This window comes from Nannospalax galili, unplaced genomic scaffold (genome assembly GCF_000622305.1).
Source record: "Nannospalax galili isolate Female #2095 unplaced genomic scaffold, S.galili_v1.0 scaffold829, whole genome shotgun sequence".
In the NCBI taxonomy this organism is placed as follows: Eukaryota; Metazoa; Chordata; class Mammalia; order Rodentia; family Spalacidae; genus Nannospalax; species Nannospalax galili.
In genome coordinates, this window is record NW_008360329.1 from 3,210,521 (window position 1) to 3,233,708 (window position 23,188).

The 23,188-nt window shown below is 42.9% G+C and overlaps 1 protein-coding gene across 5 annotated transcripts in view; it reads right to left on the reverse strand.

Moving 5' to 3' along the window:
- Positions 1-23,188, reverse strand: part of Tpd52 (tumor protein D52) — a 100,458-nt gene that overhangs the window by 18,364 nt on the left and 58,906 nt on the right. For 2 of the 5 annotated variants that reach the window (XM_017796354.2, XM_017796353.2), the window contains exons 1-2: positions 17,326-17,547; positions 2,925-3,040 (exon numbers count right to left, since the gene is read on the reverse strand). In XM_017796354.2, the coding sequence (XP_017651843.1) occupies positions 2,925-3,040; positions 17,326-17,461 (252 nt within the window). In that variant the 5' untranslated portion in view covers positions 17,462-17,547. Of the gene's footprint in view, positions 1-2,924; positions 3,041-7,577; positions 7,639-17,325; positions 17,548-23,188 lie in introns of those variants that run through there. The other 3 variants (XM_017796355.2, XM_029560161.1, XM_008826063.3) reach the window with 3 other exon arrangements.

The following is a 23,188-nucleotide window of genomic DNA, read 5'->3' on the forward strand; positions in this document are numbered from 1 at the left end:
TAGCAAGTAAGGGCACTTGCCATCGAGCCAGATGACTTGAGTTCAATCCCTGGGAGCCACGCAGTGGAAGAAGAGAACTCCTACAAGTTGTCTTCTGACCTAAACAAATGCACTGTGGCACACACGGACCCACACATACACATACAACATACACACATAAATATATATATAAATGTTAAAAAAAAAAAACTATCTCAGAATGTAGCTTTAGTGGTAGAATATTTGCCTACAATAAACAAGGTCCTAGACTTATTCTCAGTATTGCTAAAATCAATAAATTCATTCATTCTCAGTGGCTGGAGAGATGGCTCAGTGGTTAAGAGCACTGACTGCTTTTACAGAGGGCCTGGGTTCGAGTCCCAGCACCTACATGGCAGGTAACAACTGTCTATAACTCTAGTTCCAGGGGATCTGCTGCTCTCTTCTGACCTCCACGGACATTGCATTACACAAGTGCACTTACACACATGCAGGCAATACACTCATACACATAAAATAAAAATAATAAATAAAAATATATATTTAAAAAGCTAGGGCATTAGCTACAAAGACCCCCACCACATCTGTTGTGCAGGATCATTGCTCCTCCAAGCTAATAAAAATAATAAATAAAAATATATATATTTTAATCTCAAATCAGAGCCTATGAAATGGCTCAGCAGGCAAAGCACTTCCTGTACAAGTCTGGAACCCACATAAAGGTAGAAGGAGTATAGCAACTCCACAAAGTTTTTCTTTGGCCTTCCCGTGTGCATCCACACACACATGCATACTCTCCGTGTACACACCCAAAACAATAAGTTAACTAAAAATCTCAAATCACGAACTATCTTAAAGAATTAGATATTTAAAAAAACAAAACAAAAGCAGCATACTAAATGCAAGGCCAATAGAAAGTAGAGATTAATAAATAAGGATGAACAAAATGTACACCAGGAAAACAGGGAATGAATACCACCAAAAGCAGATTGTTTAAAAATATCACGGCTGGGGAGGTGGCTCACTGGATAAAGCATTTGCCACAAAAGTGTGAAGACAGGAGTTCAGATCCCCAGAACCCACATAAAAGCCAAGTGAGCACAGCAGCTGACCTGCAAGCCCAGCTTCCAGCTCCAGGTACAGCAAAGGACCCTGCCTCAGTAAACACGCTGGTGCATGATTGAGGAAGACATTCGTTATCAACTTCTGGCCTCCACACATACACACTACACACGTAGGTATGTACATGCACAGCACCAGCACACAAGTGTTCACACACAGGGGAACACATACAAAAAGTTATCGGTGAAATTGAAAGACCCTTTAATTAGACTGAAGAGAAACAAAAAGATAAAAATATCTAAAACCAGAATGAAAATGGAAACAGTAATACCAACCCTGCAGTAACAAAGATTATAAAAGAATACTGCACTTAGAGCCCAAAAAACTAGATAACCCAGAGTAAATGGACAAATTCCTCAAAAATATACAAATTTTCAAAACCAGCCCACAAAGAAAATCTAAACTGACCCATAACATGAAGAGAGACTGAATTGAAAAGGGAAGTTTTCAAAAGCCAGCCGTGGTGGCACACGCCTGTAATTCCAGCACACAGGAGGTGAAAGCAGTTCAGAAGTTTTAGACTAGCCTGAGGACACAAAACTTTCAAAAACCAACAAAACGGGCTGAGGGGATAACTCAGTCAGTAGAGTGCTTACTGCATAAGCACAAGGACCCAAGTTTGATCCCTGAACCCACATAAAAACACCCAGGCATGGTAGTATGGGTAGTGCTGGGTAAGTGAAGACAATCAGATCCCTGAAGACTGCTGACCAGCCAGCCTAGCTGACTCGGTGAGGTCCAGGTCAGTAAGAGACACTATCCTTTAAAAAAAAAAAAAACAAGGTGAATGGCACTTGGCACCTTAGGAATGACACTTGAGGTTGATCTCTGGCCTACACATGCACACACACATGCATGCACGCACACACACATGCACACACATGCATGCAACGCACACACCAAAAAAACAAAAAAAACCTAAATAAATGCAAAAATTAGAAATGAAGCTAAATGTGGAATCTCAATATGGGCGAATAATCCAACTTCTAGGCATAGACATAAAACAACTGAATTCACAAAAGTATTTCTACACAAATGTTGCTAGTTCGTTATCCACAGTAGTCAATACTGTAAGTGGCCATCAATGGTTGTATGAAAAAAAATGCGATATGATAATAAATACAATGGACTATTATTCATTCACAAAAAAAGGAGCACATTCTGGTAGATGCTACAACAGGAATGAACCCCGAAAGTGTTACACTGAGCACAATGAGTGAAAAAAGACAAAGAAGGTCACAAACAGTATATAAGAGATCCAGAAAACAGTTAAGTCCATAGAGACAGAGAACAGTAGCTGGCCGGGAAGGCTAGAAGTGGCTGCTCAGTGAGTATAAAGGGGCTTCCTTGGTAGGGGAGGAAAATGGTTGGAAATTAGAAGAGGTGACAGTTGCTTGACATTGTGAATGTGCTGAATCTTGAACTGTACACTTTAAAAAGGACCATTTATGCTAAAAGAACTTTACCAAAGGAAGCAAGGAAAGAAGAGAATTGATCAGGCAGAAGCCTCAAGGAAGGAAGGAAGAGGAGGGACATAACACAAGCGAGGACAGAGCGAGTATGTCACAGGTTCGACAGCCAAGTCTTCTAGAAGATTTGCTGTGCACTTCCCACTTCCCACTGCATCCCTGAGTCTCAGACCTACCTCACCCACACATTTTGTCATGTGAAAACCCAACTGGAATCACTTCTCTCCTCTGTCCTGAGACAAGGCTGTGTAAGCTCATAGTGCTTTCTCTCCTCCAGAGCCAACCATAAGCTTTTTCACAGAGGACAGGGCATTTCAAAGGCAAAGCGTGAAATCCAGAAGGAATGGCTTGTACCTTAGTGAGTTCCCGTCTCAGCTCATCCTGCTCCTCCTCTGTCAGGGTCTCTGCGGCACTGAGTGTAGCAACAGCATCCTCTCCTTCCTCGGGCACTGGCTCTGTCTTCAGCAGACCTTGGGGTTTAAGGAAAAAGAGAAGTGGAAAGTGTGAAGGCAAAGTTAAACTCCCTCATAGGCTGCTCCACTGTCCCAGCCAGAATAAAGTCACTGCAGTTAGATCTACATGTTCTCTGTGAGTTGGTGATTTGGTCGTCTCGGAAGAGTAAGCTGCAACCCTTGCTCAGCTTCTACTCACACTCTCAGTCACAATGTAATTATGAGAGCAGAGGAAAAGTCAAGAATGGGATCCCATAAAGATCCATCTTTATGCCAAGTACGGCACATGCCAATAATTCTAACACTTAGAAGGCCGAGACAAGGAGGATCGAAAGTCAAAGCTGTCCTCAGCTATAGAGCAAGTTCAAGCTCAGCTTGGGCTACGTGAGATCCTATCTCAAAAAAGAAAAACAGAATATCTATCTTTAAAGTGCTACACCAGTAAATCAGCACAAACTAGATGAACGATTCTAGACCCTGCATATCAGTTAGTTCATGGGAGAAGACTGAACTCTGTTACCCAGAGTCTGACAACCTCCATAAAAATCACAGGACAAATGTCTTAAAGAAAGTTGGTTTCACTTCCTTCCATGGGTTGTTAAGGTAGGAAACAGTTTTCAGCTTTTTAAAACTGTACCTCCTGGTAACCCTTAAAAACAAACAAACAAACAAACAAACAAAAAACCCAGGGTCACTGGATTGGCTGGTCTCAAACCCAGAGTCACAGGGCTGGGTGGTACATGGCTACAGTTCCAGCTCTGAGGCTGGGGCAAGAAAATCTTGAGTTCCAGGCCAGCAAATGCTACACAGTGAGAGCCTGTGAAAGAAAGAACACGGTCTGAAAGAAAAACACAGAACCTGTTTCTAAGGAGAGACATGACCAACAGCATCACAGAGACTTCCAAATCCACTGTACCCACTCCCTGAAACAGTCCACTGTAAAATAAGGCCATGCTTCTAGAGAGTAGCCAAGGAGGCAGCTGCCCTCAACTCTCCCCTCTTCCTGCCCAAGTCCTAGTCAAAGACCAGCCAGGCTCAAATGTTAGATGGAAAATAGATAAGAGGCAATTAAAAAACTTAATTGCATTTTGTCAGGGTTTGAATGTCAAATGCTACCTACAGGCTCATGTGTTTGAACACCTGGTCCTCCACTGGTGCCTTTGTTTTTGGAAAGTCGGGGAACCTTTAGGAGGTGGGGACTGACTGGAGGAAGTGTGACTGGGGCCTTGAAGTTTTATAGCCACGTTACACTTCCTGTCTCTCTTTGCTTCCTGACTATGGAATGGTGATATAAACAGCCACCTCATGTTCTGGCCACCAAGCCCAAACTGTATCTATCCTCTCAAACTGTAATACTAAATAAACTGAAAGCTGCTTTGGGGCCAGAGAAATGGTCAGTGGGTAAAGGCATCTGCTGCCATGTCTGATGACCTCAGTTTCATCTCAGGGACCAAGATGAGAGGAGAGAACCAACTTTCACAAGTTGTGTGTGTACACACACACACACACACACACACACACACACACATTTTTCAAATACCTAAAAAAAGCAACTTGAAACATTATCATGATGATGAAAAAAGGAATCAATATTTATTTTATTTTGAGACAGGGTCTCACTTTCCAGCCCTGGCTGGCCTGGAACTCACTACATAGACCAGGATGGTCTTGAACTCACAGAGATGTACATTCCTCTGCCTCCCAGGCACTGGGATTAAAGGTATGCACCACCACACCGTCCTTAATCTAATTTTTTAAGTTAAAGTTAATTTGGAAAATCTATGACGGACAAAATGTCAAACTTTCAAACAGGCAGAATTATAGAATTTGTACTGCAGATGGTGCCTTTTGCCTCTGAGTCCAAAGTGGCTCTGCATGGACAATTCAGTTACTGGTCTCACCTTTATTTAAACTTTTGATATTTTGTTGAGTATAGATTTTGTTTGCATTGATTCTGACATTTTCAAAACTGTATTTACATATGATTTGATTACTGAGCTTTCTGGTGCCTTCTTAACCTTTATACCGGTGGCCTCTCTTGCTTCACCCCAGCCACAGGCTGCCCGCACATTCCCAGGTCACAGATCTGGCCCACAGGGGACCCAGGGAAGGTTTCCTCCTCTTCCTGCTGGTGACTTGAGTCAGCATCACCGCCCTTGTTCCCACCAGATTTGTGCAGCTGTATCAGCAATGAGGTGCCCCTCCCAGCACAATGCCAGGCAGCAGATAAAGGATGTGTGGGCAAGAGGAAGAAGAAAGGAAAAACCACACTGCTGAATAGGTGACCAACATCATGGTACACTAGGAAAAATGCATGAAGCAATGAAATTCATGTGTTCGCTGCATACACATTACAGAGGCACTGGATATGGGGTTTATTGTTACTAATTTTTAATCGTAATAGAATAATCACTAGCATGACAGAACCAAAACAGTAGCCTACACACAAGATGTCTAAAGAATTACTAAAGAAGAGAAGTAATACAAACAAATCTATTCAAAAACGGCACGTTGCAATGGCAAGCAGAATTCAATTAGGTTCTTGAATGCAGAGACAACAGTTGACAGGTATGATTGGGAGATGGAAATGCTCAATGAGCAATAGCTTCCCTAAGTCCTCTCTAAGACATCTTGAAAGGATTGTTCAAGCACTATTTTTCTATAGTAGAAATCTGATCTCGGTTTGAAATCCCTTTAGAGCTCCTTGTTTTGCGAAGACAGTCCGGCCCCCTAGGGTTGGGCATGAGGCCCACAGGAGTTCTGCTTCCTACACTGGTGCCCTCACTTCAACACTGGCCAAATCAAATTGTGAAGCAGGGTACTGCTGCACTGTGTACTGTCAGGAACTGGCTCAGTGCATGCTGTACCCACATGTGCATCAGACTGTGCGACAAAGGGAGCAAGGGACTGAGGATGGGGGACAAGCACACTAGTCACAGTCAGCCAATGTGACAGAGTTAACAATCATTTTATTTTCATCTTTTGCTCAGAACTCTGAAGTTCTCACTTACAATAGGACTCAAAATCAAAATAAGACCAACAAAATCCAAGTACTAAACTATGGCTTCAATAGCAAAATATCTTTTAAACTTTTTAAATTTTCTTATGTATATAAGCATTAATGCCTGCATGTATGTAAGTGTACCAGATGTGCACAACGCCCATGGAGGCCAGGACAGGGTGTCAGATCCCCTGGAACTGGAGTTACTGACTGTTGTTAGCTGCCATGTGGGTGCTGGGAACTGTACCTGTGTCTTCTGCAAGAGTAGCCAGTGCTCTTCACTGCTAAGCTGTAACTTTAGCCCACAAATTTTCTTCTTAAAATAGCAAGAGATATGAATCCTGTGTGCAAAAAAGAAAGCACCCAGAAAAATTCATAGCAGGACAAGCAATATATTTGAAATAGATAGTCAAATTAGGAAAATAACTGTTTATCAATTAATATGTAAATAAAATGTTTAACAGCTATACAACACAATATCATGTAATCATAAAATAAATGAATTCTAACACATAATAAAATATGGCCCAAGAAAGCTTCTTACAAAAGGAAAGATGCTAGAGACAGTGTGAAATAGCCACAGAAAGTAAACCCACTAAGAGAAACCGCATTATCACTGTAACCAAGGACTGAGGGGAACTGATGGAGGGGAGGTACTAACAGTGGCTGTGAGATTTCTTCGTCCTCTGGAACGGCAGAAAGTACTCCTAACTACTGAGCCATTTTACCAACCCCTCTCACACTTTTTAATAAACACTATTTTGCAAATCTAGGTAAGCAAGGAGAGAAATACAGTATCAAGTTGTTAATGATGTCTTATGAGTATCATCAATTCCAAAAAGAATTTAAACGGATTTTGGAACAGGATGGGAATTCTTAATCTGATAAACATTAAAATTTTACAGCATTTTAGATTTTTGCTTTTCAAGTCAAGCATGTTCACTCAGTAAAGTCCATGCAAATATTCCCAAATTTAAAAAAAAAAATTTTTTTAGTTTAACTCCAAAATCTGAAATATATGTACTTCCAAAATTTCAGATAAGGGAAACTTACGATTCAGTGCATACTATTCAAATATTTCATTAGACTCCCTTAGAAAACACATGTCTCAGAAAAGGGGACTTTGGCATTTTGCCAATTTGCCCATTCCTGGATTCAGGACCACCAAGACAGCCTGGGTTTTTTCCTAAGTGTCTAACCAGGTCAGTTAGCAATGACATGTTCTACGCATTTTCCACATTAACCTGGAGGGGGCAGCAAATCACTACCATTAAAGGTCAAAGTTAAGAAGCTCAATTTGGAGGACATGACAAGGAAGAACAGAAGCCAGATGGTCAAATTATCAGCAAAGCATGGCAGTCGTGCCTTGGGAAAATTCCTAAATACAGCCACTCCGTCAGTACATTCTATTTACATCCAAATCTGAGCTAAGAGGGTCAGATGCTGTCAGTCAGTTATATGCTACACTTCCATGACGTCAGGATTGCTATCACCGTTTACAGATGAGGAGACTGGAAGCTTGAGGAGGCTGAGTAGCCTGCCCAAGTCACACACCTGAGCAGGTGGATAGAGTTGGGTGTTTGAACCCAGGCAATCGCATTTGAAAGGAGATGCTTCAAATCTCTGAAAGAAAAGAAAGGGGCTGAAGGCAAGGCCTGGATGGCATATAGCGACAATAAGACTATAAAAAACAAAACTGCCTGGAGGCTAGATCAAAACCAGTTTTCATCTCTAACGCAACAGCATCCCCATACCTGAACACCCAAATTTTGCCTTTAAATTTCCAGACATTCTTTTATTTCCTATGCTCAGAAATAGTATTTTGTATAGAAAGAGTGTGGCTTGGGGGAGAAAATATATTAATTTCTCATTCAAACCATGGAAGGTGAGAAATAATCTAATAAATCCTTACTTGTTTGCTAATTTTAATGTTCTTTCTTAGAATTTGATAGAAAGCTTTTTAAAAAGACAAAAGCAAAAGCTGTGACTAACATCTATTGACGTCTGTTATATTAGCTACCATGAAGGGAGGTTTACCTTGACACATACTATTTGTTTGGCCAAACTTTAGCCAGGCTTCTGAATCTTCTCTCAGGCCATCTGTGTACTTCTTCATAAAACCCAGTTTAATCAAAAGAATGCCTCTAAGTCAATGTAGCCAGAGTCCCTATCCTTAATAGCTGATCCCTGCCATGCCCAGGTAAAGTCTGATCTGCCTGCCTAAAGCCTTCTTCAAGAGTTCCATCAGGTTGGTTTAGTCGGAAGCCACCTCACCCCTGATGTGTTCTTAGTAGCTGTCCATATACAGATCCCCACACTTGTCCTTGACTATAAGTTCCCACTTATCAGTGAGGTGTTCAGGTTTATCCAGTCTCTGTCCCTGAAGGCAATAGCCCAGGGCAATGGATGCCAAACCAACCTCAAAGGTACTAAATAAAGTTATCCTCAGAGTGCTTTAACAAGGTTAACTAGGTTAAGTTTTTCTTTAACAGCATGTTCCATACAAACAAACTCAAAAAATAACAACCAACACCCAATGAGAAAGCTAGTCATTTCTACTAGAAAAATGAGGTCCTCTGAGGTCATATAACTTACCCAGAGTCACAGAGACAAGACTAAAACTCAGGTCTTTGTGATTTTTACACTCCTGTTTCTACACATAGTTCTTCTTAGAGAAATACCAAGGATCAGGACAGGACAAAAGACCAGGGCCAGTTCTTTCTCCACAGAGGCTTTTCATGTCTCTGGCTGGAAAAGTCAGTGTCAACATGACTGAACCCAAGTGACTAGACACTGGTGATCATTCCCACCACCTGCCTGCAGCATGTTACTGATACTTTAGCTACTTCCTTTGTATTTGTCGAATGAAGCAGATTGTCCTCCATCTTCAATTCCAACCAGGGGATCCCTGAGGTAGTTTAAGTGGGAACATAACCAATGTTTGTGTCATCTGGGAAGTCCCTCCAGCAGCAGAGTACACAGTAGCCTGGACTGAGAGGACAGCTGGAGGCATGGACAACAGTTCGGCAATCTTAGGAATTAGAATGGAAAGGACAGACCGCATGGCACCATTTAACACAGTTGAATGTGCTACATCTTTGAGGTAGAGACTATACAGCGGCAGGGCTAGGTAACCGCTGAACATAGCCACGTGTCACCTGTAAATATACTTTGAAACCTGTAAACTAGGATCAGTGTCTTAACCAATCCCAGATTTCCTTAGAGATCCTTCATTTAAGCAAGGCAGAACACAGATATTTGTGGAGAAAATAAACAGATCAGGCCTACGGCATTCCTAAATGAAACACAAGGCAGGTGAGATTACACATGAGGGTGTCTTAGGAAAATCTTAACTTTAAAAGTATGCCCAAGTATGCCCAAGAGTCTTAACATCAGCACATACAACTGCATAAATCTTCAACAAGCATGAAATTCAAATTTTTAAGTGACAAGAATGCACTGATTTTCAGTTTAAATGGCAATACTTTACAGCCCTTAATAAAACACAGAAAGACATGTTATGATCTGAGGTGTCTCTGACTTGCTGAAAAACAGGATGTAAGCCTTCGGAAAACTTGTAAGGAAGATGGGGCTGGTTGGTTCTAGCGTGTGTAGGAGCTAGCATGAAGGTGATGGGAGGTAAGGAAGACAAGCCAGCCACAGAGGAGGAACAGGAGACCACTCAGCACTGAACATGTCTCCACTTTTGGACAAGTCTTTTCATCTTTTCATCTCAGAATTCACATTACCTACAACAGAACAAACGTTAATATTTAAACTCATTTATTTGCTGAAGATTTAGTCAAAGTGAATTCCTTTTCCCATACGTAATATCAATCACCACATGCTTCAATAATTTTCAGCCAAGGACAGTCTTGTCTTGTTTTATTGAGATACCACCTTATCACATATAGCCCAGGTTGGCCTTGAACTCATGAGTCTCCTGCTTCAGCTTCCTGAATGCTGGGATTGCAAGTTTGTGGCACTAGGTCTGGCTCCTGAAGTATTTTTTATTAGGAATTTAGATTCCACAATCCAGTCATGAGCAAGTGTGGCAAGTACAGTTTGGTTCCTCAGCACAGATGCTGAGGGGCAGCCCCATAGCCCCACCTGGGACTCCCACCTGAGACTTCATTACCTTTGACCTTCAGTCCAACTAAGACTGCTTCCCTTTAAGACTTTCTACCATGACTAAAACTTGAGCCATTTTATACAATTTTAGATCTCAAAAGAATTTGGATGGCACATGCCATGCCTGCTATATCAGCACTCAGGAGGCATAGGCAGGAGGATCACCACAAGTTCAAGGCTAGTCTGTTCTGCACAGCAAGTTCCACACTAGTTAGCGACACACAGAAAGACCCTGTCTCAAAAAAAGAATTTGGGATCCAATTCAAACCCTTCACTGAGAAAATGGGGGCGGGGGCAGGGGGTGAGATTGTTTTAAAAGACAAGCACAAGATCTGAAATGAGCTGTTGTGGGCTGACTTATATCCCTTTCATAGACAGGTTCAACTTCCTAGCTCGTGGTACCTGTGAATGCATCTATTTGGAAACAGGGTCTTCGCAGGTATAACCAGATTGAGGTGAGGTCATACTGGATGTGAGTAAGCACTAATCCAATTGTCAATGTCTTTCTAAGACAGAGATCTGGACACTGAGACCAGAGAGGAGAGTGTAGAAGGAAGACTCAGAATACAGGCCCAGCCTGTGATGCTGCAGAAATGCAGGTGATACTGCAGAGATGCAAGTGCTGCTACCAAGATGCAGGGGATGCTGCAGAGATGCAGAGGATGGTAAAGAATGCCCAGGCTGGCAAGCTGCCCCCAGAAGCTAAAAGGACACAAGGACGGAATTTCTTAGACGGTACACGCCCCCACTAACAGCTTGATTTTGGACTTTTGGCCTCCGGAACTGTGAAACAAGAGTAAATTCCTGTTGTTTCAAGCCTCTCCCTTCCTTGGTAGTACTTGGTTAGAGTCACCTGAGGGAACTGGATACAGATGGAAAGGAATAAAAAAGTGGATTTACTAGCTGGGTGACCTTTGGCCAAGTGTTCATCCTCAAGAGCCTCAAGCCCCTTCCTCACAAGCAGTGAGTACACAGAAGTCCTCTTTCTTCCCCCACGCTCCCTATTAACCACCACTCATCTGATTTCCTACTCTTGTACTCTGCTGTGAGGCTGGGCTCACAGTCCCCAGCCCCCATCACGCTTCAGCCTTCTCAACTCTGCATCTGCCCCTCCCACAGCACTTTCACAAGGACAGTTCTTGTCATCAGTCATTACTTTACATGACATCACCAAGATAGCTGACTGGACTTCAGTCTGAACCTCCATCTGTCTGGAGCCTCCCCTACCTGTCCTCTGGGCTTTTTCGCCTCACCTCTGTGAGACATCACTTCAGCTTGGACACCCATTTCACACCTCATGTAATCACACCACCCACCTCAGTTCAGGTTCTCACTTGCTCAGACTCTTGCCCCTAATCACCTCCATCTCCACACTCCCAAGTTGTTCACCACCCAGCCTCCAAAATGGCCTTGTCTCTGAAGTAAGAACCTGACCAGGGCCCCTCTTGCTTTAGCTTTCCATGGTTTCCTACCTCCTATTCCATCAAGCTCACTGCTCCTGGAACCCACCTCTCTGTTTCCTGCAACTGTCCTCTCCTGCTGCATCTTCCACTCCAAAGGTCATCCAGAGAGATATAATTCAACATTTAAAAACAATTTTTAATATTTGTTTATTTATTCAGTGTGTGTGTGTGTGTGTGTGTGTGTGTGTGTGTGTGTGTGTGTACACATGTGGCAGTCAGATTTGTGTATTTATTCTGTGTGTGTGTGTGTGTGTGTGTGTGTGTGTGTGGGGGGTCACACATGTGCTGCAGAGGTTGGAGGACAAATTGCAGTTGTCAATTTTCTCCTTCCATATATGGAACGCTGGGATTAAATGCAGGTCATCAGATTTGGTGGCAAGTACCTTTACCTGATGAACCATCTAACTGGCCCTTTTGAGCATTTTTATTAAATGGTTATTAATTATATAATGTGCTTCCTTAAAAATGTTCATACATGCATATTCTAGAAAATCCAAAGATAAAGCTATCTTTTATCTTTTTCCCCTTATAAGTCTATGCTTGAGTCTTATACCTCCATGTTGTTTCTAAATATAACAAACCCCAGAAGTAGGAGGAATGTTTAGGGGGTCCCCACATCAGGTGAGGATGGACATGAGGGCCAGCTACAGTCAGATACTATTTTTCTAGAAGGGCTCTATCATGTGTGCCTCTGGACACTAGATGTCAGTAGCAGCCTCACACCCACCAAACACCTACAAGAGACAAAACTGCCCCAGACTGAAGATCTGACCTAAGGCACAGAAATCCTAAACAGAGAGACAAGAACAGATGCCCCTTGACCCACAGTACCTTCAGAAGACAGAGGACAGCTGCCCCTTCAAACACAGCACCTTCAGAAGATGGTGATTCAGATGCAGAAGCAAGGGCTGTGGAAACTTCGCCTCTCAAGGCTGTAATTTCCTCACTATCAGCTCATAGTGAGAAGAGTAAAACCTTAGGGGGAAATGAGGTGAATAATTGTGGCTGAGGTGGTAGGGAACAAGGGAAGCTGCGAAAATGACCAGTTTCACCTGGTGGGAGAGCCAGGAACCCCAAACGCTTAATTGAGCAATGTTTGGGTTACAAAGGAAGAAAGGGAACAGAGAGGTGGTAAAAAGTTGATGACAAGGGGGGTGGGTTTGATAGGGAGCTTGGGAGCCACAGCAGTCACTGATAGCAGTTAATGTTTCACCCAAGAAAGAAGTCACTTTCCAAAACTTCACAGAAAGAGTGGAGGAGGAAGAAAAGATCCCCAAGGAAGAACAGACCTATTAAAGCTTCCATCTTTAAAATGGGAGGGTGAAGCTAGGTGTGGCGGTGCATGCCTTTAGTCCCAGCACTCAGGAGGCAGAGACAAGTGGATCTCTGCGAGATCAAGGCCAGGTTGGTCAACACAGTGAGTTCCAGGCCAGCTGAGGCTATAGGGAGACCCTGTCTCAAAAAGACAAAAAAAAGGGGGGGGGGTGAAGAAGTCTCCAGCTGCTTTCTCCAGGGTACCGCCTCTCCTCCCACTCTACCCTCCAAACACCAGATATAAAACTACTAAGCTGGAACACTCTACAAAGAGACAAAGGTCAGTCATGGGAAAATCTGGGGATGCCCTGAGAGGATGTCTCCACACCATTAAATTTCCTCTCCATTGACAGGATTCTATATTTCTTCAGTTCTACCCTGGTTTTAATTTTATAAACCATAGATAAGTTTGCTCTTTAAGACCTTTGTAATCATAAAAAGCCTATAAGGAGCAGTTACCACTTCCCTAAAAAGAAGTAAGAACAACCCAGCTGAAATTCGAAAGGGTAAAGCAGAATTAGAAAGAAACTCTAGGAACTCTGAGCTGAGGAGTTTGAGCTTGACTTTTTACTCTTTCCAGAGTTTCAAATATGAAAGCATTAAGCTGTGAGATTGCTGTTTTTCCTGTCAGTACTGGGGACTGAACATAGGACCTCATGCATACTAGGTAAGCATTCTACTAATGGGCTGTAGCTCGGTCCAGCTGTTGGACTGTTTTGGTTACTCAAAATTTCTGAAGTCACTGGTAGAACCAAAGGTGTTAAAAGCTCAACCCTATGTCTTCTTGACTTTTCCTAGAAAATTCTAAGAGGAAGAGAGATTCTACATAAACAGCATCTAGGAAAATATCCTTGCAGGCATTTTCAGAATGAAGAGAAAAGGCCACCAGCTGTGACATCCTTGCTGCTTAGCGCCCCCCCCCCCCCCCCCCCCACAGTTAAGTTCAAGCTCAAGCGGCATATAAAAAAAACAACAAGCCCCCACCACACAGTAAAACCCTTGACCAGAGAAAGTATGCCTGAAAGATTAACCTGTTCTGTAAGATCCATCACCAGGGAGGCCAAGGTGTGATCATCTAAAAAAACAAAACAAAACAAAATAGAGGCTGGAGTCCAACTTAGTGGTAGAGTAAGTATGCAAACTGGGACTGGGCTCAGGGTTGATCCCCAACACTGCTGGTTTGAGAAGTGAGAGATGGGTGCTTGTGCCAGTTCAGGCTAACTAGACTTGGTGATTTGCAGATATTACACATCTCCTCTACACTCAATGCTCACATCTGTAAAATGAATGAGCATCTGCAACAATTCTGTGCACGCATTCATTCAACAGACATTTGCTTGGTTTCGTTTGCTTCTGTTTTTGTTTTTGTTTGAGACAGAGTTTATTTGGCCTAGGCCTCAAAATCATAATCCTCCTGCTTCAGCCTCCTGGTGCTGGGATCACAGGAGTATGCTGCCATGCCTGGCTTCCATTCAACAAATGTCTGGTGATACCCAAATATCAAGTGTTAGTCCAGGCACTTGGAAAAACAGCAGTAAATAACAATAATAGCAAAAGGACTTGATCCCCTTTGTAGAGCTCATATTCCAGATTCTAACACCTATCACAATCAGCATTTTCAGACCACAGGCTATAAAAGCCATTTAGCAACAGTACCAGCTGAACACGACAGAAAAGAAATGGAACAGAACAGAATCAAAGCACACATGATCACATCTCAGGGATAAGTTCTGTCTCATAAAATGTCCTTTATTGATTGTGCGTATTTATGAGGGTTATGCGTCAGGACAGAGGAGGCATTTCTGAGTGTGGGTTGACTATGCTAAAAGCATTCAGCAGCCCCGATAAAAGACCTCTTTTCCTGCCAGCCACTGGCTCGTTTCCTACTCTCCACTCAAACTGCTTAATATCTGCCCACTGACTGTGTCTCATCACTTTAGCCTTTTGCCTTATTGATGGCAAAGGCTATAACTCAAAGAATCTAAGTAAGATGCCTTCTTACGTCAATTCTCTTTGTTTGCACAACTAGCCTGCTGATTAAGAAGGTACACAGTGGGGGCTGGCAAGATGCCTCAGCAGGTAAAGGCACTTGTTGATTCCCAGGACCCACAGGGTGGAAGAAGAGAACCAACCCCCACAAGTTGCACACACACACACACACACACACACACACACACACACACACACACACAAACATACACCAAAAAAAAAAAATAAAAAAAGAAAGTATACAGTGGCCAAAAGACACACAAATAATAGGGGGCTAGAGATGATGGCTCAGTGGTTAAGAGCACAGGACTTTTCCTATAGAGGACCAGAGTTTGGGGCTTAAACCCACATCAATGGCTCACAAGTGCCTATAACTCCAGCTCCAGGGGATCTGACACTATCTCTGGCCTCAACTGGCATGTGCATACACACATACACACACACACACACACACACACACACACAATTAAAAATAGCATTTTTTAAAATCCTTAAATAAGTAGTAGTCCCAAGAGTTTCTACACATGAACACAAAGAGTACAAACAGAGAAGCTGTCATTCCTTCCATCTGCAGCAGTCAGGAACCACACTTCCGGATCTCCATTTTTATTTGGCTATTTAGAATCATGTGTGTTCTGGGCTGGAGAGATGGCTCAGTGGTTAAGAGCATAGGTTGCTCTTGCAGAGGACCCAGGTTCAATTCCCAACACTCACATGGCATCTAACAACCATCCTTAACTCCAGTTCCAGGGGGGATCCAATGCCCTCTTCTGACATGGGTGCACTTACATACATGCAGTCAATACACTCATACATATAAAATAAAAATAATAAATATTTTTAAAGAATCATGTGCATTCCTACTAGATGACTGCTTATGGTAGTTTCTGCTTGTTTTAAAAGACATTCCCTCTCCTTTCAATAATGTAAGCAAAATCTGGGCAAGTGAGGGCATATGAATGGGGTTGTATTTGTTGCTGTTCAATTGCTTTTTATGCACTTTTTAGTCACACCATCCCAAAGCTCCTTCAGACTACTTTGAGGAATGATGGGGATAATTTTTAGAAATTTGCAAAGGTATACTCAGCCCACACATGCCACTGTTTTGACAGAAGACCTTGAAAGGTGGTCACATTTATAACTAGAAGATGAGTAGAGGTGAAACAGACAAGAGCAACCAAGGACTAAAGTATGCAGGGCAAGCCTCCCTGGGATCCCTGAGCGTCTGGAGGCTATACACATGCCACTTTGGCTCTGCAAAGTCACAAGATTTCACTGATGGAGCTCTAACTTCCCTATTGTGGACACTGCTATGATCCACAAGATTCAGAAGTTAGAACAAGGCTATCCTTTTAGGTACTGTGTAAAAGGGAAGCCCAGTGATCCCAGGTGGACCACAGACAAGGGAAGTGAGCCAAGGAAGTGAGTTCTCCACAGCCCAACTCCCCCAGCAGAGAGCTAGCAGCTGCCGACCTCTACGTCAGCCCTATAATCGTCAATATTTGTCCTTTCCTGGAAATCCAAATTGCATCCCAAAGGTGGCAACTAGGAGGTGGAGGCATGTTGCATTAGGACACATTTACGGTCACAAATATCTAAACCCCAAGTACCTGCAACAGGTTTCACACTAAACTCTTTACCATCTGTTTTCTAAGTCTCATGGTCTGTTGCTTAAAAAAGAACAAAATGTCACCTATTCTTCACTAGTAAGGAAATAATTAACTTCTTCTGGGAAAAGCTGGGTTGCTTCCTTGGCTTGTTACAGAGGAGGTCATTTAGCCATCTCCTCTCACCGACTAGAAAGTAGGACCCAGCCAACATGGTAGCAGTGGCTGGGCCCCTCGTCCCAACTTCCTAATGCCCTGTGCTGATCAACTGACTGTCCTGACCAGGTTCTAGCCTTGTGAACAGTTTCATGCCACCATGTGGGAGAGAACAACTATTTCCAAATTTTTCTTTCTAAACATTCTATGGCCTGGGTATTTTGCTATGGAGCTCTTAGTCTTCCAGAACAAAATCCATGACACCTATCACAAGCTCTTGAATGTGGTCAGTGCTAGAGATGCTTAGCATTGTTTACCAAGACAAATTCCAGTCAGGTTTCACAAATTACTCAGGTGATTTGAACCTAAGGTCTTCAGACCCCTGTTTGTTAATTACCATCAACCACTGAGTGATCAGCAAACCTCTAAAGGACACAGAAATAGTGCTAACTTTAAAACCCAACTTCCCATTCCAAATATTTAACGAGCCACCCATCTGTTTGTATTGAATCTAGAACAGCTTGGCTACAACACAGCAACTCCCTGGCACATCTTTACACTAATCTGAAAGCCAAATGAACCCAACTTACTTACATCTAGGTTTTATCACAGTAAACCGAACTTTACAAAATCAATAGTTACCAAAGTTCTGCGTAGGTGATCCGGGTGGAGACGAATCTCCACTGGGAGACAAGTAGAGGTAGTTTTTGTTCACGCCGGTATCAAAATCAAATGGGGACTGGTAGTCCTCACACAGGTCTGTGTTTCTACAATCCATTCCAGGTGAAGGCAGAAGACATGGCACTACATTCACCTAAAATTACTACTCAGCCCAGGGATGCCGGGGCCACATCCTCTCTGCACCCTGGAGTCCCAGTGAGGAAAGGAACCTGGGTTCAGAGGCCCCGCCCCACTTCTGGGAGTCTTCACAGCCTCACCACAAGCAGGTCTTTTAATAAATGACTCCACCCAGCACCCTTAGGACGCTCTCTCTATTCACCACCTGTTGTTAACTTCGGTGGACAAAGAACAACCTGGGCAGAGGGAGTGCTTTCCTCAACACAAAGGAGAGCCGGGCTCTGCAGTCCCACTCAGATGTACAAACAGTCCAAGCAGACACCAGATACTGGCAGAATTACAAATAATACAATTTATTTAAAAAAAAAAAAATCAGCTGACCACAGCTTTACCTGGGCAGACTTAATCTCCCAGGACAAGGAAGGATTATCAGTCAGTAATCTCCCGCAAATACCATCTGGGTGATACTTTTCCTGCACCCTATGTTACCACAGAATTCTAAAAGTCGTGCTTCCCAGTTTAACAACCAGCTTTCTAAGCATAACACGACCCAAAAATAAAGCTGTATTTTCATCATCACTCTTCTCTAAAGTGGAGTCTGCATTACTGTCAGAAAATTTTCAATCTTTTTCTTTTTGGAAGACTGGTGTTTATATGCACTGAAAAGAGAAGAACCAGCTTTCAAGGTGCAGCCAGCTCCCCTGTGTTCTAGCACCTTCTTTATTTAACCAAGGCCATGCCCTGAAGGTTCTACAACAAACCTGTTTCCCTTGGCACACCCACTTGGCAGCCAAGGGGCCACAATAAGCTTGTAAATAGCCAAGTTAATTTCCTTTGGCACAGGTCTCTCTCTTAGCAGACAAAACCTTTCCAGGCTCATAGTGGCCTCCACTGCAGCTAGACCGCACTTGCAGCTCCTGCTGGAACTAATATTAAGAAGGGGAAAATATATCAAGCCAGGCATGGTGGCCCACGCCATGAGTTTGAAGTGAAATAACTAGCTGAATAACATAAATAAATAAACAAATAAGGAGTGTCCTACCTTTTCAAATCCTTAAGAACTCAATGTATATGCTCTGAAATGGAAGCAAATATAAAACCTGAAATATTTTAACTATTTTAAAAAATCAGGTGACTGCTCTTAAAGAGGGCTCTTCAATTCCCAGCACCCACATGGCAGCTAACAACCATCTGTAACTCCAGTTCCAGGGGATCTGACACCCTCTTCTAACCTCCTCGGGCACTGCAGGACACGGTGCACTTACATGCGTGTACACTCATACACATAAAAATAAATAAAATATTTAAAAATAAATCAGTATATGGCTAGTGTACATATATGTATGTATTAAGGTAGTCTGGATTCATTTCAACTTATGATTGATTTTTTTAATATTTTTTGCTTAGTCTCATATTTTTATTTACTATATCTTTTTTTTATTTAAGCTTTTTAAGAGTTTATTTTTAAGAAAAATATCTGTATTTTCCTTCTTAAAGGTGCCAAAATTTTTGCAGCTACGAAATGCTGTTCATTTGCTATTTAGAAGTAGAATAAATGGCTTTTTTTTAAATATATATTACTTGAAAGAATGAACTGTCAGAGCCAGGGACAGTTGCTCACACTTATAATCCCAGCACTAGAGAAGCTGAGGTAGGAGGATTAGCATGAGCTCAAGGCTAGCCTGAGCTAAATAATGAGTTGTAGGCCAGTCTGGACTACAGAGTGAGACTCTGTCTCAACAACTACAACAAAACCTGTCGGGTTTCCTGAAGTCCATTGTCTCTTCACTCTGAGAGGACACAAATCAGGGTTATGTCCCTGGACTAGAGATGGCTCAAGGGTCCCGGGCCTCCTCCACAGTCTCTGCATTTAGTCACTACACACTGGTAAAGAAAGCATCTCTCAGGCTGGAGAGATGGTTCAGCGGTTAAGAGCACTGACTGATCTTGCAGAGAGAACCCAGGTTTGATTCCCAGCACCCACATGGCAGCTAACAACCGTCCTAACTCCAGTCCCAGGGGATGATGCCTTCTTCTACCTCCATGAGTATTGTACCACATGGGTGCACTCACACACATGCAGGCAATACATGCATATACATAAAATAAAAATAATAAATAAGCCTAAGCCGGGTTTGGTGGCACACGCCTTTAATCCCAGCACTCGGGAAGCAGAGGCAGGCGGATCTCCTGAGTTCAAGGTCAGCCTGGTCTACAGAGTGAGTTCCAGGACAGCTGGAGCTACAGTGAGACCCTGTCTCAAAAAAGATAAATAAATAAATAAATAAAATATTTTTTTTAAAAAGAAAAGAAAAAGCATCTCTCCACTGCTTTCGTGGCTTTCCCTGCTTGGAGCCACATGTGTTAAAAAGTAACCATCACCACCACTGCAGATGCAATGCAGGCCACAGCCACCTCCATGCATCTCACCTTCTCAACCCCATGCCCCAGAACTGCCAGTGCAGTTACCCAAGCCACATGCTGTACTGGAAGTGCTGCCCTTTTCTCTGCTAGCCGAAGTTGTGAATCCTTCAAGACTCGGCCACCTCTTCTCAGAAGCCCTTCCAGTTCCTGCCCATCCAGCCTGGCTGTAGTACACACGTGTGAAAGACCCATCTGCCAGCCATCTGTCTCATCACCTCCCCACTGCATTCTCCGCTGTCCCTATGCAGAAGATGTGACTTGTAATCAGTGCAGAATGAAAATAGCCACTAAGGTCTTATTTTCGAGTGTGATGACTAAGAATTTAAGTAACTGTCTAAAGTCTTATTCCCTACCTGCTTCATTCAATCTATTTTAGGTCTGTGACATAAATCCCAGCTCTGGGAACAAGTTCACATTCCTATCTCCCATCAGACCCCAGCCCAGACATTCCAGCCTTGAAAACAGTGGGAACAGCCAGGCAGCCATGGGAAAAGCATGGGTGTGTTCCTGGAGTGGTAAACATTCGGCTGCTTCAAGATTAACGGATAACATGGAAGGGGGATGAAAAAATAAAGAACAGTAATGTAGCATGGGAATCAACTATTATAAGACCTTGAATGATAAACTTCTGCACTTACTATATATATATACTATGTTACCAAAAATCTGAAGGTTTTTGAACTGGGAAAGTCAATATAAAAAGTGTTAGAACTCGGAGGGGGGGGGGTGTAGTTGGCAAGAAAGCACTTGCCTAACAAGTGTGAAGCCCTGGGTTCAATCTCATGATGGATGGATGGATGGTTGGATGGATGGATGGATGGACAGATAGATAGTAAACAGATGATAGAAGACAGGAGACAGACATTAGATAGAAGATAGATAGATAGATAGATAGATAGATAAATAGATAGATAGATATAGATAAATAGATAGACAGACAGATAGATAGATAATAGATAGATGATAGATAGATCATCTAAAATAAATATTGAAATGATGTATAAGATGCAGGGTAGGTAGATAGCAGCTATAGGAGGGGAGACTCAGAAAGTGTCCTAGGACAATCCAGGTAAAGAAGAGGGAAGCCTTTGGGTCAACAGAAGGTCTGTTAATTTCCTATGTGATGAACTGGTCTTATACTGACGGATGCTTCTACAGAGCTGTCAAAAACACTTTGAAACCAGTATTTGTAATGTTCCTCTATCTAAATCAGTCACTCTGAGTTTCCCAGGCCTGATCTCACAGGAAATGTAGCCAACGGTGTACCCAAGGGCTGTCCACCATTGGCCTTTCTCCTTCTCTTCCACTGCCTCTGGCCACACCCTCCTCAGATCTGCCTGAGGTAATCTTGTGTTCTTGTGGCCTAAAGAAGGCATGATACATGTCTGCAGCCTTGCCTGTGTAGCACTTTCTTTTCCTTGAAGAAATCCAGATCACCTACTCCTAGGGTTCTGGGAAGATACCAGCGTAGTTCCTGCCTGTTCTCTGGCCTGTGCTTCAGATTGGGCAGAACCCTGTCCCCTTATTCAAAGACAGGCCTAAGGGTATTATGACCCAAAGAACTCCAGTCTGTGTGGTCTTCCCTGATACTGAATAATATAAGACAGTAGCCTCCTCTAGAACCTGAGCTGTTGATGATGGTTTGGGGGGGCCCCAGGGCTCCCCTGTCCCCATGTCAACAGGGGAGAGATGCAGCGCCGAGACTGGAAAGGACAGAGAGAGAAACTGAGATAGGAAAGGGATGGCACAACAGCAGGTAAGCCCCTGCATACAGCTGCTCTGGGCTCTGCAGTGATTCACAAAGGCTCTTCCCTTGAGGTTGGAGGCCATCAATTCTATTGAAAGTCCTAGGCCACCTACTTTTCAACTACTTTTCTCACTATTACCCAACCATGTTTCAAACAATCTTTCTTCCAAGTTTTTGGTGGGTTTTGGTTGTTTTGTTTTTATAGTACTGGGGATCAAATTCACAAACTTGTACATACTAGGAAAGCACTCTACCAATGAGATACATTGCCAGCCCTTGGTTTTTTGAAACAAAGTCTTACTATGTAGCTCAGGCTGGCCTTGAGTTTGCTATGCAGCCAAGGCTGGTCTTGGACATAAGATTCCCCTACCTCAGCCTTCTGAGTACTGGGATTACAGGCTTGCACCACCATGCTTGGCAATCTCCCTGTTTTGTGAAAGAATCCTAAACTTATCCTAGACATTTTTTCCAAATTAGACTCTCCTCTCTATTTTTACCTGTTAAATTCCTATCCACTTACCAAACTCTATAAACAGCATACAAAATGGTATACATACAATACATATTCATTTTAGATGCTCCCTGAAATGGAAAACACAACAATACATTTGCCTACTGAGTAGATGATTTACATGCTAAAAGGAGTACTCGTGTCTAGAAAAATATATAGACCATGGAAACAAGACCATGGGAAAATATGTATTTAACATAGAAATATATTCTTGATAAATTTAACAATCAATGCAGGTTTGAATGGGACTGGAGAGACAGCTCAGCACTAGTTGCTCTTGCAGGGGACCAGGGTTCAAATCCCAGAACCCACATAGCAGCTAACAACCATCCATCACTCCAGTTCCAAGGGACTCCAACGCCCTCTTCTGACCTCCATGGGCACTGCATGGCACAGGTGCACTTACACACATGCAGCAATATTACTCATACACATAAAATAAAAATAATAATTAAAAAAACAGGTTTTGGGGGTGAGGTGGTGCTTGCCCTTAACCCCAGCACTTGGAAGGCAGAGGCAGGTGGATCTCTGTGAGTTCAAGGTCAACTTGGTCTACAAAGCGAATTCCAGGCCAGCTGGGGCTACAGGGAGACCCTATCTCAAAAAGACCAAAAAAGAAAAATAAACCCAAACAGGTTTGAAGCCAGACTATGATGCAGGATCCACATTCGTGTAAAAAGAGAAGAGAGGAGCCAACCAACGAGGCAGCCAGTGTCAAACCTCAGAAGAGGTGCTCATGCAGCACAGAGCCTGTAGAGGGTGCCAAAGGGCAGCTCGAGATTAACCAGGCATAGGCAAAGCCATTGGAGACTCATGTGGACAAGTGGAAATGGGAGTAGGTACAAAGGACCATAAAGAAAATTGAGTTCCTGTCTGTTTATCAGTGCATAACTCTAATGGATTAGAATAGAGTCTCTATAAACTTGAAAGTTTTAAAAGATAGTGTGGCTTGAAGGCTATGACCAAATTTGGGGACTTACATAGTGGAGCCCTGAAAGGCCTCCCAAAGAGAGATCATGTAGCTG